This window comes from Carica papaya, chromosome 6 (genome assembly GCF_054855325.1).
Source record: "Carica papaya isolate Zhongbai chromosome 6, ASM5485532v1, whole genome shotgun sequence".
In the NCBI taxonomy this organism is placed as follows: Eukaryota; Viridiplantae; Streptophyta; class Magnoliopsida; order Brassicales; family Caricaceae; genus Carica; species Carica papaya.
The window spans coordinates 1141169-1159617 of NC_142314.1; the positions used below are offsets into that span (position 1 = coordinate 1141169).

At 30.4% G+C, this 18449-nt stretch overlaps 3 protein-coding genes across 3 annotated transcripts; all 3 read left to right on the forward strand.

The window, feature by feature from the left end:
- The first annotated feature begins 6255 nt into the window (after positions 1–6255).
- On the forward strand, positions 6256–7777 carry LOC110806699 (protein ANTAGONIST OF LIKE HETEROCHROMATIN PROTEIN 1-like). Its single transcript, XM_022031617.2, has one exon. It carries the CDS (start codon positions 6370–6372, stop codon positions 7660–7662), a length of 1293 nt encoding a protein of 430 aa, XP_021887309.1. The 5' UTR covers positions 6256–6369; the 3' UTR covers positions 7663–7777.
- A 3354-nt stretch (positions 7778–11131) lies between these two features.
- CCOAOMT1 (S-adenosyl-L-methionine-dependent methyltransferases superfamily protein) lies at positions 11132–12684 on the forward strand. The gene is made up of 5 exons (XM_088222963.1): positions 11132–11308; positions 11387–11466; positions 11575–11719; positions 11840–11971; positions 12223–12684. The coding sequence occupies exons 1-5, from the start codon at positions 11216–11218 to the stop codon at positions 12514–12516; spliced, it is 744 nt and encodes a 247-aa protein (XP_088079089.1). The 5' UTR covers positions 11132–11215; the 3' UTR covers positions 12517–12684.
- Positions 12685–14753: 2069 nt separating this feature from the next.
- LOC148253171 (wax ester synthase/diacylglycerol acyltransferase 5-like) lies at positions 14754–18396 on the forward strand. Its single transcript, XM_088222220.1, has 6 exons — positions 14754–15879; positions 16458–16530; positions 16705–16772; positions 17012–17224; positions 17314–17451; positions 17949–18396. The coding sequence occupies exons 1-6, from the start codon at positions 15073–15075 to the stop codon at positions 18102–18104; spliced, it is 1455 nt and encodes a 484-aa protein (XP_088078346.1). The 5' UTR covers positions 14754–15072; the 3' UTR covers positions 18105–18396.
- Positions 18397–18449: the final 53 nt, after the last annotated feature.

Consider the following 18449-nt stretch of genomic DNA (forward strand, 5'->3'; position numbering starts at 1 on the left):
CTGAGACAAATTTCCACCACGGGCGGCGGTGCCGTCACCGGAGCACGGCGGTGTCGCCGTGCCAGAATTCTAAAATTAGCCGAAAAAGATTTTTAGCACCGATTTTGGATTTTTTAAGGTATTTTTAGGTACGAGAAGTGTGTTTTTACCTCCGCAGGAAAATTTAAGAAACCCAGAGACCGCCAGTAGGCGCAGTAAAAAGTTCAGTATTTTGGACACCGAGTCGGATAAGAATCTCTTACCTTATTCTCTGTTATGGAATTGAAATCTAATTATAAATAATACGGTATTTTGCGTAATTTAAAAAACTTCGATAATTAATTACAGGTTACTGATAGAGCTGAAACCGGTTATTTATTTCTGCTTGTCGTGTTTTAACTTATTGTTTGATTTTACAGTTTTAAATGTATGATAATATACTAAAATTGGTAAGACGATTCAATTGTGTTTACTTGATGTATATATTGCTTGTTTTGCGTGATTTACAGTTAAATTGTGAAACTGAAAATTAAATATAAATGCTGGTTAAATGAATGAATGAAATGGTTGTCTTACTGGATATCCTGAGAGATGGTGGATAGATCGGGTACATAGAAAACCCTATCATGAACGTCGCTTCATACCGGATAGCGTATTGATGATTAATATTTTAGCGCTCATACCGGATGGGGTATTAAGGGATGATATTTTTGGCCCTCATACCGGACGGGGTATGGGGACGACCGATTAGTTGACAAGTCTTGTTATGGGTTAACACGTGGTGGAACATCGCTATGGACCCTCAGGGATACCAGTAAACAAATAAAAAAGAAAAGTTGTTGTTCTAACTAATTGAATATGAAATTATGATGTTGTTTGTGTTATTACCTCTATAAGTCGGTTTTAAAAATCTCGCTACGGTAAGTATGCAATAAATAATTTTATTTATGATAAATGAATTTACTTAATTTAATAACTTCATTAGTTGTTTTTATGATTTTTACCAACCTTCATTTCTGTTTCGGTGAGTATTGTAATATTCTTAGTAGACTAGTGTAACTCACCATTTCATTAACCATTTCAGATCAAAAGCATCAAGATCCAAATCCCAATCAATAAGGGAGTTGTGAATAGTTCACCACCCGGACTGTCTTCAAAGGCTAGTGAATGTCGTCTTAGGATGCCTAATTGTTTACTTTTCATTTATTTCTTAATTTTTTGCTTATTCTTTTAGAAAGATCATTCCCGTATCTCTATTGGATATTCTAAATTATTGTGTAATGAATATAAATACTAACTCTATTATTTCACTTCTGCATTCAATTCATGCCTTTATCTCCCTTTGAAGTTCTGGGGAGTTACAGATTGTCATCCGGGCACACGGAGCCTTGCCCTTTTCATTGAGAGACATATCATCAAGAGAGATCATAAATTTTTAAAGAATCCTAAAAAAGTATATGAAAGCCTTAGAGATAAGTATTTTTAGTGTACATGTATTTTATGCATCGACAAATATGGGGTCCATGACATCTCCTATTTTTTTTTCTTTTTTTTCTTATATTTGACCCATATAATTTATTTTTTAATTAATTTCATAAAAACATTGACATATGTGTGGATATACATGTAATTTTACATTAGATTCATTTCCTAGATTGAGAAAATTTATTCATATTTTATACCATTTTCAGATATTATAATTTATGGTTATCAATCATATCTACTATTAGGAAACTAGAGAATTGATAATCATTGAATCTAAATTTAAATTACAAATTAATAATTGTATATTAAGTAAAATTGTATAATTTATAATACAATATCCGACCATTTATACATAGTGTTTAATGATTTAAAGTCGGTTTAAAATTTAAACCGAATTTTAGAATCATTTCAATTTAATTCTATTCAGTGTATACTTAAATATGAAAATTAAGTCCGAACTAAAATGAATCATTTTATTTTTTAAAATATTTACAATAATTTTTTACACAAAATACTTAATAAATTTTAAGAGATAATTGATTTATAATAATCAAAAATCATATTTACAAAATTAAACTGTAGTTTATTATTTAAATTAAATATAATTAAGAGATAATTTAATTAGTTCATACCAGAATCAAATAGAAATAAAACAGTTATATTGATCCTTAATTTTTTGGATCTCAATATATATATGTAACTAAAGTATGTGATATTTATATCTTTTATTAATATTGTAGATAACTAAAAATATTTTATTTAAAATAAATTGTGTAAATACACGCAATCATCTATAAACATAATTTATTTTGCACGAGAAAATATAATTATATATATCATTTTCAATAGTCATAAAATAAGTAGAAGTAAGTTATCTAAATATTTGATTATATTCAATTTTAATTATAATTAAGTCAATTCAAAATTGTATAATTTACTATGAATTCATATAATTCATGGTAAATTAATATTTACCAATACAATGTAAATTATTTTATTACTTATTTGAATTAGATCATACTATTTGATGTTAATTGTATGATTATAACAACAATAACGAGTTACGTGAAAAAATTACTTATTTTTAAACCGAATTGATTGTAAATATATATATATATATATATACTAATTAGTATGTGAAAATAATTTATTTTGCATAAAAATATAATTGTATGTATCATTGTTAAAAATTTAATTTATAAGTGGATAAAGAATAAATTAGATAAATATTCAATTATATTAAAATTTACTTATAATTAAGTGAATCACACATATCAATTCAAATTCATTGTTAATTATTCATACAATTTCTTTATAATACGTGATAGATTGATATTCACCAATCTAATGTGATTAGATTATATTATTCAATGTTAATTGTATGATTATAACAACGATAAGTCATAAATCTTACGTTATTCTCATATTATATCATGTTTTATATTTTTTATATGGTTTAAATTTATGACCTCTAAACATAATATAATAGTTTTAATCATTAAATTACCGTGTTGTTGATAATATTATATATTAAAATAATAAAATATTTTTATAATATTTGAAAACATATATTTAAGTAATATTATGAACGTTCAATTAATATATTAATTTATTAAAAAAATGGTATAAAATAAAACTTTTTTAGTTGGTATCTATATAATGATGTAACATATTCTTCCATAAGCAACTTGATATAACATAGATATGTATATATATTTATTTGTTGGTCGTAGTGTTTTTTGAACAACTTGGTATAAATGAGTGTATTGATATTATATTTAGAGAGAAAGAGAAACAATCTTATAAAATTATTCATAATAAACTAGATTTATCTCTTCATTAAGCATGTTATATTAATTAAATTGTATATATTTTATTTTATTTTTCTCTTCTTGATTTTTTATATCTCATTATTCTAAAACAAAAGCTTGAGAAGATGTAACTTGTGACATGTGGTTATCTACATAATCAAAATTTTCTCAATCTTACTATAAAGTTCTAGATTATGCTTGGTCGGATGACATAAGATTTTGGATCCAAATATAAAATTAAGAATCTTGAGATTGAATAGAGTGTCCCCTACTAGTTACGTCAAACTTAATATTAATAATTTTTCGTTAGAAACCCTAGTAGTGTCTCTATACGTGACATCCTTGGATAATAATGATTATTACCTCATTGGATTTGTGTGTCATCTTGATCAGAGTCATCATATAGATACTAAGAGCAATGGGGTCTCGGGGGAGTTGAAGTTAGCTTGAAAGAATGTGGTTAAGAAATTATTCTATTGAAACATATAGTTGAGTGATCTATTAGGGTCCTCATAGGAAGCCATTATTTCAGAAGTTTTTCAACTCTTATTTTTTTATCTTTAAGTCATTCTAAGTAAAAATTTTATTATTTAATTAAATATTGTATGTATCTTTCATAATTTAGCAATAGAAATGATTTGGATTAAATTTTGTTTCAATGATATAAGAACCTTTTGCTTTTTTCTTCCGACTTTGATTTTTATAATGATAATATCGTCTAATTTGTTAATTTCATAAAAATCTAGCCAAGGTAGGAAATAAACCATAAGTATAAGTACATACATAACCATACATTGCATTCATTTCCTTAATTGAGAAGATTTATTCAAATCTTATGCCATTTTTAGTGATTATATTTATGGTTATGAATTATATACACGAATTGGAAAAATAAGTGACTCATAATTATTGAATCTAAATTTTAATTGAAAATAAAAAATTATTAATTAAATAATATAATTTAGATTGCAATCCTCTGTCTTTTGTACATAGGGATATTCAACGGTTCAAAATTAGATGGGCTTAAATCAAACGTGAAAATTTTTTGGATTAAAAACTAGATTGTTTCTTATTTTGTTCGATTTCATTTAGTACGAACCATATATTGTATTTAAAAAATTAATTTAGTCGATTCATACTAGAAGTGGACCGATACTTAGTGATTTCTTCAATCTTAATTATTTGAACCAATATCCAGATTGTTCTCCATCGGTTCAATTCGTTCTTTTTTTTTTTTGTTGGGCCAAATAATGAAGACCTCAATCCATGTATATTTGTAATTTTATATTGATATTGTAGACAACTAAGAAAATATTTTAAAGTGAATTATGTGTAAATAATAATATATTTTATATGAGAAAATATGATTATATATATCATTAGCAAACCAAATTAAACTTAAATATAATGTATATTTGTATAAAGAGAGAGAGAGAGAGATAATTTACCATGTTATATTAATTGAATTATATATATCGTGTTTTATTTGTATTTTTTTTTATTTTTTATTGAATTATTATAAAAAAGAAGACTTATGATAAAGATAGAACTTGCAATATATGATTATCCATTGAATCAAATTTTTATTAATTTTAATAAGGATTCTAAATAATACATTTTCGAATGTATAAGATATTGTATCTAACGGATAGTTAAAAATTTTAAAATTAGATAAAATGCCTCCTACAGGTTAGATCAAAGTTCAATATTGATAGTTCATCGTTAAAATACTATAGCAACACCTCCATATATGACATTTAGTAGATAATAATGGTTATCGGCTCGTTGAACTTATACGTCATCTTTGCCACAGCCACTGTATGGATTTCTGATATTAATGAGACTTTGGAAGGGTTGAAGGTGGCTTGAAAAAGGTGGTTAAAAACTTAACATTCGAAGTCTTTTTTTTTTTCTTTTTTTTTTGGTATGCAAGTTTTTCGAAAAAATAAGAATATTGGATAATTCAATTTTATTATCAAAATTTATATTAAATATATTTTTTTTTGTAACCGACAAGTTCACATTTTTCACACATTTTATAAGACGAATATGTGGGTGGATTGCACGTATCTAAAAAAGCTTCATGACACATTCTTGTGCCCTTAAATTTATAGCCTTACTTGCATTTGAATTTTTAGTGTTACAATATGAGGTAAATTAACTACTCAAGCTATATAATAGTTTTTTTTTTTATTATATCAAAAAAGAAAGATCTCAATATAAAATGAAAAAATTATAAATATAAACATAATATTTTAAAAAAATTATTGTTAAATATACAAATACAATTTAGTTTGTACAAAGATAAATTTTTATATTAAATACAAAATTATTGTATTAATTGTGTTATCATAATATTTTATGTGTATTATTAACCACTTAAATCAATCATTGACAACCATAATAATACAATAAAATATACAAGTTATATATCTTTTGTGGGATTCAAAATCATGAATCAATAATAAATTAATAATAAATTTACAAATAAAACTTAAGATAGTGAGTTTGAATAATAGTATATATCACCATAAAAGCATAATAGCAATAATTAATTATTCCTAATTCAATTTACTTCATGAAGCACCTATAGATTTTATAAAGTAAATATAATTTAATTTTAATATTTTTACAATATAATTACATATTTATTAATATATTTTTAATATTTACTAATATTATATTATGAAATAAATAGTATACGATAAATAGATGGATTTCATTCGCACGTTTGTATTAATTATATTTAATAAAATAAAAAAATATATAATTCCCAATTCCTTAAAAAAATTATATAATTTTCTTTTATACTCATAATAATTTACAAAATATTTCTGAAAAATATATTAAAATTCTACATGTTTATAATGCCTAATTTGGCAAATTTGAAATTGGCATGGAAAGAAAATTCCTTCATAATTCACGCACGTGCGGGAAAAGAACTTTCCAAAAATAATAATCTTAAAAAAAAAAAAAGGAAGAAGAAAATCCGCCAGGCGTTGTCTCTGCATTTGGTCGCCTTCCAAGATTCACCAAACCCACTGACACAAACCCCGATTCCCGAGAAAATCCACAGACACGAAAAGCTTCATTCATGGATTCCCGGAAATTGTCAGCTTTACTTTCTTCTCTCGTCTCTCAAGTAATCCTCCTCCTCTTCCTCTTCCCGTCGTCTTCTTCAACCCCTCACTCCCTCTCATCCGATTCCAATTCACAAGAAAACCTCTTCCCTCTCCTCCAACATTTTCTCTGTTCCCAAGAAATCCTCACCTCGCTGGTTCTCTCAATTTCCCGGAAACGGAAGAGAACCCTTTTTCCAGACCCGGAATCCGAACCGACCCACGAAGACAGATACTCCCCGCCGAGAGAGGTCCGTCTGACTCGAAGTCCCGGGTCGTTCAAGACCTGCTTCAACATGACATCCACGACATTCGAATGGCTCTCCGGCTTACTCGAACCGCTACTCGAGTGCCGTGACCCGGTTGGTTCGCCTCTCAATCTCTCCGCAGAGCTCCGACTCGGAATCGGCCTTTACCGGTTAGCCAACGGGTCAAATTATTCCGACATCGCGACACGATTTGGGGTACCCGAGTCGGTGACCCGGTTCTGCGCCAAGCAACTCTGTCGAGTTCTCTGCACTAATTTCCGGTTCTGGGTCGCGTTTCCTAGCCAAGATGAACTCAAATCTGTGTCGAATTCTTTCGAGGAACTAACTGGTTTGCCGAATTGCTGCGGTGTTATTGATTGTGCGAGGTTCAAGATTGTTAAAGACGATGAAACATGGAAGGAGGATAGCATTGCAGTGCAAATCGTGGTCGATTCTTCGTCTCGGATTCTGAGCATTGTTGCAGGTTTTCGAGGGGATAAACCAGATTCAACTGTGCTTAAGTTATCAACTCTGCACAAAGATATTGAAGAGGGAAGGGTATTGAATTCGAATCCGGTTTATGTCAATGGGGCGGCAGTGAATCAGTACTTGGTTGGAAATGGTGGTTACCCTCTACTTCCATGGTTAATTGTACCTTATGAGGATTTTCTTCCAGGTTCATGTGAAGAAAAATTCAATGCAGCCCATAGATTTCTCCGGGTTCCTGCATTGAAAGCCATTGCTAGTTTGAAGAATTGGGGGGTGTTGAGTAAACCCATCAGAGAGGAGGTTAAGTCTGCTGTGGCTTTTATAGGTGCCTGTTCAATTCTGCACAATGTTTTGCTGATGAGAGAGGATGATTCTGCATTATGTGATTGTTCAGGGGATGATTACGATCATCAATTCCATGGGGAGTTTAGGAATTTGGAGGATGATTCGAAAAAGGGTTTCGAAATTCGTAGAGCATTGGCTGCAAAAGCAGCAGAATTTCATGATTCAAGATCGATGCAGAGTGATTAAGAAGCTTGGCTGCTGGAAATTCTGTAATTAGTAGAGAACCAAGATGATTGGACATGGGTTCTTCTTCTTCACACATTTTTGAGATAGGTAATTCAAAATTCTTTCTGGATAATAATTTATGAAGTTCATTCATGTTGATTTTCTGGGTAATAACTGATTTGATTTGATTTGATTTAACATTAATCTCAATAAAAAAAAAAAGCCCCCTTCAAATTTGTTCTTTCTTTTCTAGCTTAAATCTTTGAGTAGTATTTGAAGAGGCACTCAGAGCTGCATCCCTCTGATAGCTTTCTTTTTTTGACTTTCCCTTTGTATTAAGAGGAAAATGTACATGTCGAAAACTTGATAGAACATTCATGGAGTTAAAAAGAATCCATCCATGGCTGCTTCCCCATTCATTTCTTCTTATTATTTGTACATGTTGGAAATATGGACTGTACTTTTTCTGCCCAAATCCAACACCATCAAATGGTATGCAGCTTTTCACCCAGACAGTAATTTACCTACAAATCTGATTTGCTGAATGATCTTCGTCTTGAGCTGTTATTGATTATCGTAACTAAGAAAATTCTTCGGAAACGTAATAAATTCGTTGAAACTTAATCTAACTCAGTTACCTGCACCTCTAACAATACATTAGTTAATTAAGTTTTTGATTATATTAAATTAAGTATTGTAAGTCGATCATTATGAGTCCATAACATACTTACTAAGTGATAACTTCTACATTATCTCGATAATTTTTAAATAGAGAAATTATGAAATATTGGTTTTGATATACAAAATCAAACACTTATATATATATATATATGTATATGTATTTACTTATATGATTTCTTAGTTTCCTTAACTTGCACAATCATTGATGGACAACTTTAAACCATTGTGCAAAATTGTCCAATTGATTTGATGTTCAATATTGAAAATGTAACACCATTATACTCAAACTCTAGTTTGAGCTACTAAATAAAAATTTTGATAAGTTATTAAATTAATTTGTAAAATTAAATATTTATTATAATTCAATTCTTAATATTTTTCGTTACAATTTGATTATTTAAAATATTTTTTATTTATTTTAAATTATTATAATTTTTTTTATCAGTAAATAAAATAAAATTAAACATTTAAATCAAATAAAAATTACGAGAAATCAAATTATAATTTGTGTCAAATTTTAAGAACTAATTTGATAATTTATCCTAAAAAAAAACGTACGAGAATTGCGTTATATTTATAATAAATATAAAATTTATATAAAAATTATCGATAAATTCGTAATTATTTTAACTATTATATACAAAAATTTATATTTTAAATAATAAAAATTTGAGTTTAGCACAAGACTGGATCTTGGCAATATTATTAGGGAACCCATAGACTTTTGATTTGTTTACAACCGGGTCCCAATGACCCTGTAAATGACCCGTTACCCGGATCCGGAACTCGACCCGGATCCATAGGGCCCTTAAAGTTTCCGTCCCCTTCCATAGGCCGCCCAGACCCAGACGACGTCGACCAGGCCCGCGAGTGGCTGATTATGTATAAATTTATAAATAAATTTAAAATATATTTATTTTTAGTAGTTTATATTTAAATAAATTAAAAAATAATATAAATAAGATGATAAAAATTAATTATATATGAAATCTAATGCAAAACTAAAATAAAAAAATAATCAATTTTATATATTTAAAATGTGTCTTCATGTTAATTTAAATTTTTATTATTTTCTAAGAAAATTTATACGCGTATAATGAATTAAAGCAATATATATAACGTCCTTATCACGTCGAATTTAACGGGGGTGGCATGGTTGGCCAACATCTAACGGCGTGTTACTACCCGGTTCAACGGCTTTGACTGAACCTTAAACGGCAACCCCCGGGTAAGTATTCTACTCAACTTTCTTAGGGAAAGGACGTAAAGGAGGTCCGTCGTCGTTTTACAATATTTGACTTCTCGCCAACCCCTATATTACATATATATATATATATTAAAAAATATTATATAAAAATATCACAATTATGAATATTTTGATATATTTATACAATTATGGAAATTCTATATTATTAATATAACTTTTTTCTTTATAAATTCATTACAAAATATTTTTTTTATTAAAAATTATAATAATTTCGTTAAAAATTAAATTAATTTAATCACCATAATTTTAACAATATATTAATAAATTAAATTTTTAATATTACTCAATTAAGTATTAAGTGAAATTAAATAATTATTTAATTAAATTTTGTTAGTTTTATTCTAATTATATTTATATATAAATAAATAAATAAAATTTCAAATGGTACTCCAATTTTTGTTAGTACAATAATGGGTTAGGTTAACAATAATTGACCCAATTGCTCTATAAATTTGATATGCATAATAATTTTTGTATAGGCAAATATACATACACACATATATATATATATATATATAGCACTTACATGTTAAAATGAGTACTCCTTATTTAATTTTGGGAAAAAAAAATATGTAAATGCCATTTTTATTATTACATACGATGACTACACCAAACATACAATAGACACGTATATACATAGTCAATCAATATCATAACATTCACTTTTGAAATATAAAAAACTATATATATACTCTTGTATACCTAATTTTTTTGGTGGGACAAGTAGGGATTTAAAAAAAAAAATTATGGTTTAATATAAATAACTATATATATATATATATGTACATGTATTGAAATAATGGCCAGCCATTATTTCAATGCCTTATCTATTACTAAATTAATTCATATATATATATATATCCCCTTTAAATGATATTAAATTCCTATAATTTATAGTTTCATTAAACCTTGTAAATATTTAAATTAAATATATATTTTTAACGACCTTTTCTAAAAAAAGTATTTCGAGACTAATTAATATGACGTCAGCCAATAACTATTTGTTGAGTAAACTTTTTTTGTGGAGTGCAGACACACCCACCAACTCCCTCTGCACCAACCCTCTTACTGCCACGTGTGAGTCAACCACGTCGTAGGTCCCACCACTTCCTTGAACCACCAAACGCCGTCACCACGTGGTAACCCCCATTTATTTATTTATTTTAATTTCATATTTTGTTTTAAAAAAATTTTAATTATCTTTATGCCAATTATAAATAGTTAAAAGTAAAAAATATATATATTATATTTATTTACAAATAAATAAATTTCTTAATGTTGGCGGTTAATTTATCTCTAAAAATTATGTAAGAACTTCTAAATGTTTAAAAATTATGACGTCATAAATATTTTAAATGATTTCATTTATAATAAAATAATTTAAGTTACATAGAACAATGGGTCAAAAAATGGGCCCAAGACTGGTAATGCTAACACCCAACATCACCTCACCAACCCCCGGCCGGGTTGGCGGGCGGTCTAACCACCGCGTATCTAATCCGAACCGGTTTCTGAACCTCCATATATACCTCTCCACTTCCATTTCAAATCTCAGGTAACCTCTAAACCACTTCCCAATTCCAAATTCAGGAGGGGATCTCAGAAGTATCAGAAGAGCTTTCATCAATGGCCGCCAATGGAGAAGAGAACCAATCTCAGATCGGGAGGCACCAAGAAGTTGGCCACAAAAGTCTGTTGCAGAGCGATGACCTTTACCAGGTTTGTATAAAGCATCATACGGTCACGTTTTCGTTCGATTTGGTGGATTATGGTGTAACTTTCGTTCGTTCTTTGCAGTATATACTGGAGACCAGTGTGTATCCGAGGGAGCCTGAGCCGATGAAGGAGCTCAGAGAGTTGACTGCTAAGCATCCATGGTTGGTTTAATTGGACAGATGATCACTCAGATTTCTATATCCTTTTGTTTTAAAATTAGATGTGTTCTCTAATTGAATGATTTGAATTTGAATTTTGGAAATTAACAGGAACATCATGTCGACCTCAGCCGACGAAGGGCAATTCTTAACCATGCTGCTCAAGCTCATGAATGCCAAAAACACAATGGAGATTGGCGTTTACACTGGCTACTCTCTCTTGGCGACAGCTCTTGCTCTTCCTGATGATGGAAAGGTCAGCTGTTTAAATTTTAAGTTGATTTCGTGAATGAATCAAATTTGCTCATAAATCCTCTCTTCAATCACGCGATCTAGAAAATAATTTTAGTTCGTCTTTTGCAATTGATTGCTGCAGATCTTGGCCATGGACATTAACAAAGAGAATTACGAGCTCGGTCTACCTGTAATTCAAAAGGCTGGCGTTGCTCACAAGATCGAATTCGGAGAAGGCCCTGCTATGCCTGTTCTTGATGAGATGCTTACAGATGTAAGTAAATAATTATAACTATTTATGACTAATTTTATTTGCATTGATTGCTTTTGAACTGCAATTATATATTTGATCCTCAAATTATTATATTCTTATCTTCTCTCCACTCTGACATTCCTCTGTAATCGCAAACGTGTTAGGTAGGTTAACTTCTGTTTTTGGCCGCCCCCAAAAAAATATATAATATCACCTTTAGTGCCAAAAGTGTAAATATATATAATTGAATTATTCTCTGCGGTGCTACGCAGGAGAAGAACCATGGATCCTACGACTTCATCTTCGTGGACGCTGATAAAGACAACTACATCAACTACCACAAACGTCTGATTGATCTCGTGAAGGTCGGGGGTATAATCGGCTACGACAACACCCTATGGAACGGATCCGTGGCGCAGCCAGCAGATGCGCCGATGAGGAAATATGTCAGGTATTACAGAGACTTCGTTTTGGAGCTCAACAAGGCGCTTGCCGCTGACCCTAGGATCGACATCTGTATGCTCCCGGTCGGCGACGGAATCACTCTCTGCCGTCGGATTAAATGACCGGTTTAGAGTCCAAATCACATGGTACCGCTAATGCAATGTCGTATGTAATTTTTTAAAGCTTTATTTTTATTTTTCGGCTTCCGGCCATTTTTTATTTGCGAAATGCTATGGATTTGTATTTTTAATGAACAAAAAAATGCGATGATTGAGGAATTATTATAACTACCATTAATATGTTGACTAAAATTTACGTTTTGGTACACCCACTCTCTACCAAAAGCTTCCCCACTATTCCACATTATATACACACATGCTTATTCTAAGTATATATATATATATATACACACATATATATATTGACCACTACCTAACAAATTTTATAATGGACTAGAAAAATTAACAAATATTCTTTTAATTTATACAAAAAAATATATTTTTGTGACTTATATCTTTACGGTTTTTAATTTCTGATAATGTTAACGTAGTAACCTAAAAGTTAATATTATTACGTTATATTTACATATTACTATTTTGAAATTCATAAAAAATATAAAATTCTTTTAATAGTAATTGATTTATAATAATTAATTGAATCGAATTGAATTAATAACTTAATTTTTTTATTAATGATACTGTAATGACAGAGTTTTAACTAAAATTAATATTTTATAACAGATGCGTTACTAATTGAGACACTCGTAATAAATTAAATTTGATATATCATTTAATTTTTATTTAAATTGAATTTATTTTTGAAGAGTGTGTACGATATTAGATTATCCTTTATCATTATTATACTAGATCGTCGCATTTACAACAAATCAACTTATTAAAGATAGTACGCCATCGATCTAGTTGAAATATGTATGCACGTATATATAGTTTTATTTGTATTTCCATGTGCAAAAAGACAGTTCACCTGCCGCCGCATCGGAGCACTTTCTGACCATCAGGTAAAAATTTTGAGTTGAGTTAAAATATCAGTCAATTCTTGGGTGTTACAAATCCAATAAAACAAATATTTTTTTAATTGAGTAATAAAAATCAAATAAAGGTGATTAAGGTAAGAAAATATAATTTTGTTTAATACATAAATTACGATAACATAATCCCATTTCATTTTTTTTTATTTTTCAATTTTTTAAAAATCGTATTATATTTTTCACTTAGGTTATAACATTTTATTTAATAATTACTACATGTATATTAATTATTCAAATACTATATATTAATTTATTACAAAATATTAATTAACACAATGGGCTCTATCATATAGGAAAATCCAATATACTTGAATGTTATTTTGTGGGCGCATGGCCCATTTTCACTTTGTAAAAATGTGGTAGATTCAAGGTCCAATGTAACGTGACCGATTGGAAAAGTCTTGTTGTTGCTATCTACTATATAAAAAAAAATAATTATAATATAACATAACTATAATAAATTTATATAATATTGCAATAATTAAAAACAATTATTTAATATATATATATATAAAAGAGCACGTATAAAGCACGTAGATAGATCTCGTAATTATATAAACACGTATTATAATACAATTTTATATACAAAATATATAAAAGTGATTCAAATTAATAACTTATTTTTTTAAAAAAAAAGACATATTAACTATATAATAAAAAATATTGAACCGTCAATAATTATTATATTATTGTTTTTAAACAATAAACTAAAATTATTAAACTATCATACGTTAATCATTGATATTCTATATATATATATATGTATATATTTATTTATTGAATTGAAATTATATTTATAATTACTCCATATTATGAGACTTTTACATAACGCAAGCGTTACTACTTTTCCTTGGTTGCCATTTCTCGTTTCCTTAACTTTTAGATTATGTGTGAAAGTGTAAAGTCGCTTTTAACTCCTTTGTTCTTGCCTGCGCGGAACTTGCTTATACACCATGTATTATTTTATTTGTATATTTTGGAATTACGTCTATTTTTTTTTTTTTATACGAGATTATGAGTTAAATTTAAATATTATAATTGGTATATATATATATATATTACGTAATAAAATTAATTAGCTAATAACTGCCCTAAATAAACTAAATTAGCCAATTAATTTAAGCAACTTTATTTCTTAATCCTTTCCGGAGTGGACCGGTCAAAAGATGTCTCAGGCCAGACATTCACGTTCTGAAATTAATTAGTATATTCTAATTGTTAATGATTATAAATTTATATTATATTTGTAATAAAAATTAAAATGCAACTGTCACAGAGCAAATTACAGCGTAGTTGCAGGGAAGAAGACGGTCACTGCAAAATCCAAAGAGATACAAGTTCATTTCGCTCTTCTCTCAATATTCTCTGTACATTTATTGCAGCTTTTTCGTTAGACCCACACATCTTCTTCTTTACTGCCACCTCTGGTTTACCCTTTTTTTTTCATTTACTTTTTCCACGTCCTTTTCTTCTTGCTTGCCGAGTAAGACAATATCCACACATTATATATATATATATATGGACACACTGGCTATGGATACCATAAGTAACCAAGAAATCTAACAAACCCAACTGAAAACACTGATAAATATCTACTTCTTTCTTATTTTTCCCTGTTCAATCGATTTTGATGGGGTCGCCGGAAAACTTCTCCGATGAACCGTTGACGCCAGCCGGGAGACTATTTCTCCGGCCGGAGCTGAATACAATCATCCACTCGGTAGTCGGGGTCAAGGACGAGGTCAACGTCGAGGCAGTGAAAGCCGTCATCAAGGACTCCGTCATGTTGCAGCACCCGAGATTCTGCAGCCTCCTGGTTCGCGACCGAAACGGGTTGGAGCACTGGAGGAGAACCCAAGTGGAAATCGACCGCCACGTGTTCGTGGTCACCGACCCGGTGATTCCATCACCGCCTTCCAAGACAAGCCTCGACGAAAACGACGACGTTGAGAGAAGGTTAACGGCGGTGGTAAACCAATACGTGGCGGAGCTGTCATTAAGTACGCCGCTCAGTACTGATAAGCCTTTATGGGAGATTCACTTGCTGGTGGAGTATAGGTGTGCGGTTTTGCGTGTGCATCACGCGCTTGGGGATGGGATATCGCTGATGTCGATGTTTCTAGCGTGTTGCAGGAGGAAGGATGACGGCGACGCGCTGCCGAGTACGGTGGTTTCTAGTTCCTCCGCCGGGAAGGGGAAGAAGAAGGAGAGGAAGATGACGTGGAGGAATTTGGTTCGGTGGTTATGGGGGTTGGTGACATTGGTGTGGTTTAACATTGTGTTTGCTGTGGAATTTGTGGGGAGAGGTTTATGGGTTCGTGACCGGAAAACGCCGATTGCCGGCGGGGCTGGCGTGGAACTCTGGCCGAGAAAACTTGCTACTGCCAGATTCTCTATTCATGATATGAAGCTTGTGAAAAGTGCCATTGCCAAGGCGGTAATTACTAACTTCCACACCCACACACAGCCACAGAGAAATGGCGGATCTTCCATTTTCAAATTTGACTCTGCACATTAGTTTATTCCAACTGCTTGGTTTTTCTTGTTGAGCAAATGATTTATGTGGGTGTTTTCTTTTTCAGAAAAAATGTTTTTCTTTCATTAAAAAAAAAAAAGGGATTTATACATTTTTTTTTTCTAAATTCTTTTGAAATTTTAAGAACAGGGTGTTTTGTAGATTTGACTTCTGAGATTAACATATATAGACATTCATTCTCTGATCAAGTAAGAACAGTAGAACAAACATGTGGTGGAGAATCTATGGACATAAATGGAGGCTGGTTGTCCTTCTCAAACAGTTATTTACCTTTCCTTTTTGAGTTCATTAGTGCTTCTGCATGTGGGTTTTGTACCAAAATGAAATTTGATGTAATAATAATTGATTTCTGTATAATCTTTGCTAAATTATAATCTCATATTGTAAAATTACTGCATGATTGATTAAAATTTTCAATTTTGATGTCAATGGTATTCACATATATTGGTTAATTGTATATTCTACAATGTATAATGCAGACCGTTAATGATGTTCTTTTTGCGGTGGTATCCTCCGGGCTGTCGAAATACTTGGAGCATCAATCATCGACGGGTATGAATTCCTTTCCAACAAACTATTATTCGATGTTTAGTTCATGATCTTATGCCCCTGTATGTTTACCTTTGCCTTATGTTTAGCTACAGTTTGAAGCAACTTTTTAACATGTTACAGTAATTTAATAGTTACTATCTTCTTAAATAATGCTCTAGAATCTTTTATTGTTAGGTCTGCAAAAGAGGATTTGTATAACAGGAACCGCCATGGTTAATCTAAGAGAACAGCCAGGATTGCAGGTAATTCACCTACTATCTTTTCATTTCTCTTCTTGAATTGGAACTACTTTATATAGCACTGTACACCTTTACCTTTCTTGGGTTTGAATGATCCCTTGAAGGTACCATGAGTAATATTTCATAGTAATTCAGTATTATATCTGAGGCATTATAGATTTTTTTCCACATTCTTCATTTTGGGTTAAAAATTCCGAAAACTCTTACGGGTGGTTAATTGGAAAATGTTTTCTTCCGAGCAGGAACTATGTGACATGATGAAACGCAATTCAGGAGCGCGGTGGGGTAACAAGTTTGGCATGATTCTCTTGCCCATTTACTGTCAAAAAGCAGGTGCAGATCCTCTGCAATATCTAAAGAGTGCCAAGGCAATTATAGATAGGAAGAAACAATCTATAGAGGCTCACTTCTCTTACAAAACTGGAGACTTAGTAATGTCCTTGTTTGGACCAAAGGTGAACATGATCTTAGAAATGAGTTTCTATTGATTCTTGAAGTTATATAAGAAATATGTTGAAAAACTCTTTTATGTTTCTTATTGCAGTATGCTAGCTGGCTAAATTACCGGATTTTATGTAACACGACCTTTACGATCTCTAATGTGATTGGTCCTCAAGAAGAGATTACCATTGCGGGCAACCCTGTGACGTATCTTCGCGCGAATACATCTAGCTTACCTCATGTAGGCTCTCTAACTTCTCATACTTGCTTCCTGTTTTATTTCGGATTATCATATTTTACTTACCCTGGCAACTTGCAAAAATAATCTCCTAGACTTTTAGAGAAATATGTGTTGAAAAATCAAACTTTGCTTTAGATAAGATGCCACAGTAAAATTAACCTGTGAATTTGAAATCAATGCCCCGTATTGACCATCATAAAAGAATATTTTGTAGTTTTATAAGAAAAATAAGGGTTATGAATTTACATAAAATACGACAGTACGATTAATTCCTGAATTTGAAATCACTACTTATATATCATGTATTATCTATAACTCATAAAAATATTCTGTAATTTTAATAAGGAGAGAAATGATTAAAGATTTATCCAGTGTGAGATATCATGTTGTTCGAAGAATTTTAAATGTTATCGGAGTAAAAGGTCATCGACAAATACATGTATTATTCGATAGATTCATTGGCATAACAAGAATGTATGTGATGGTTTGCAATGCAGGCACTCACAATGCACATGGTGAGCTATGCAGGAAAGGCTGACTTGCAAATCTTGGTGGCTAAAGACATCATACCTGACCCAGAATTTCTTGCCAAGTGCTTTGAAGATTCTTTGCTTGAAATGAAGGAGGCAGCCATTGCCACCACAAAAACCTAAAGAAGCTCGAGATTTGCACAGAAGCCAAAACAAAAAAGAGGAGGATATAGATTCTTTGACATTACAGAATACGTTTTGAGGATGAATTTGAAAATACAAATAAGATTTTCCAGAAAAGAAAACTATTTCTTTCGTATTAAAACTTCGTGTCTTTGTAATCGAATGTCCTTACTCGTATATCCTCGTTGAATTGTTGAAATTGTAAACTTTGTAAGAATTAATAGTAGATTCTAAACTGGTAAACCAAATTCTCAGTTTTACTAAATGAAGAATTATACATAAGTTACTATCAGTTCATAATATATATATTAAGTAAATTATGTTTTTCGTAAGCTTTAAATTTAT

What these genes read in the sequence shown, in the direction of transcription:
- CCOAOMT1 (XM_088222963.1), top strand. Translation starts at nt 11,216, where the DNA reads ATGGCCGCCAATGGAGAAGAGAACCAATCTCAGATCGGGAGGCACCAA. An exon ending in CTCTTCCTGATGATGGAAAG is followed by an intron (nt 11,720 to 11,839) that starts GTCAGCTGTTTA and finishes TGATTGCTGCAG; the next exon opens with ATCTTGGCCATGGACATTAA. An exon ending in TTGATGAGATGCTTACAGAT is followed by an intron (nt 11,972 to 12,222) that starts GTAAGTAAATAA and finishes GGTGCTACGCAG; the next exon opens with GAGAAGAACCATGGATCCTA.
- LOC148253171 (XM_088222220.1), top strand. Translation starts at nt 15,073, where the DNA reads ATGGGGTCGCCGGAAAACTTCTCCGATGAACCGTTGACGCCAGCCGGG. An exon ending in GAGAACAGCCAGGATTGCAG is followed by an intron (nt 16,773 to 17,011) that starts GTAATTCACCTA and finishes TCTTCCGAGCAG; the next exon opens with GAACTATGTGACATGATGAA. An exon ending in ATACATCTAGCTTACCTCAT is followed by an intron (nt 17,452 to 17,948) that starts GTAGGCTCTCTA and finishes TTTGCAATGCAG; the next exon opens with GCACTCACAATGCACATGGT.
- LOC110806699 (XM_022031617.2), top strand. Translation starts at nt 6,370, where the DNA reads ATGGATTCCCGGAAATTGTCAGCTTTACTTTCTTCTCTCGTCTCTCAA.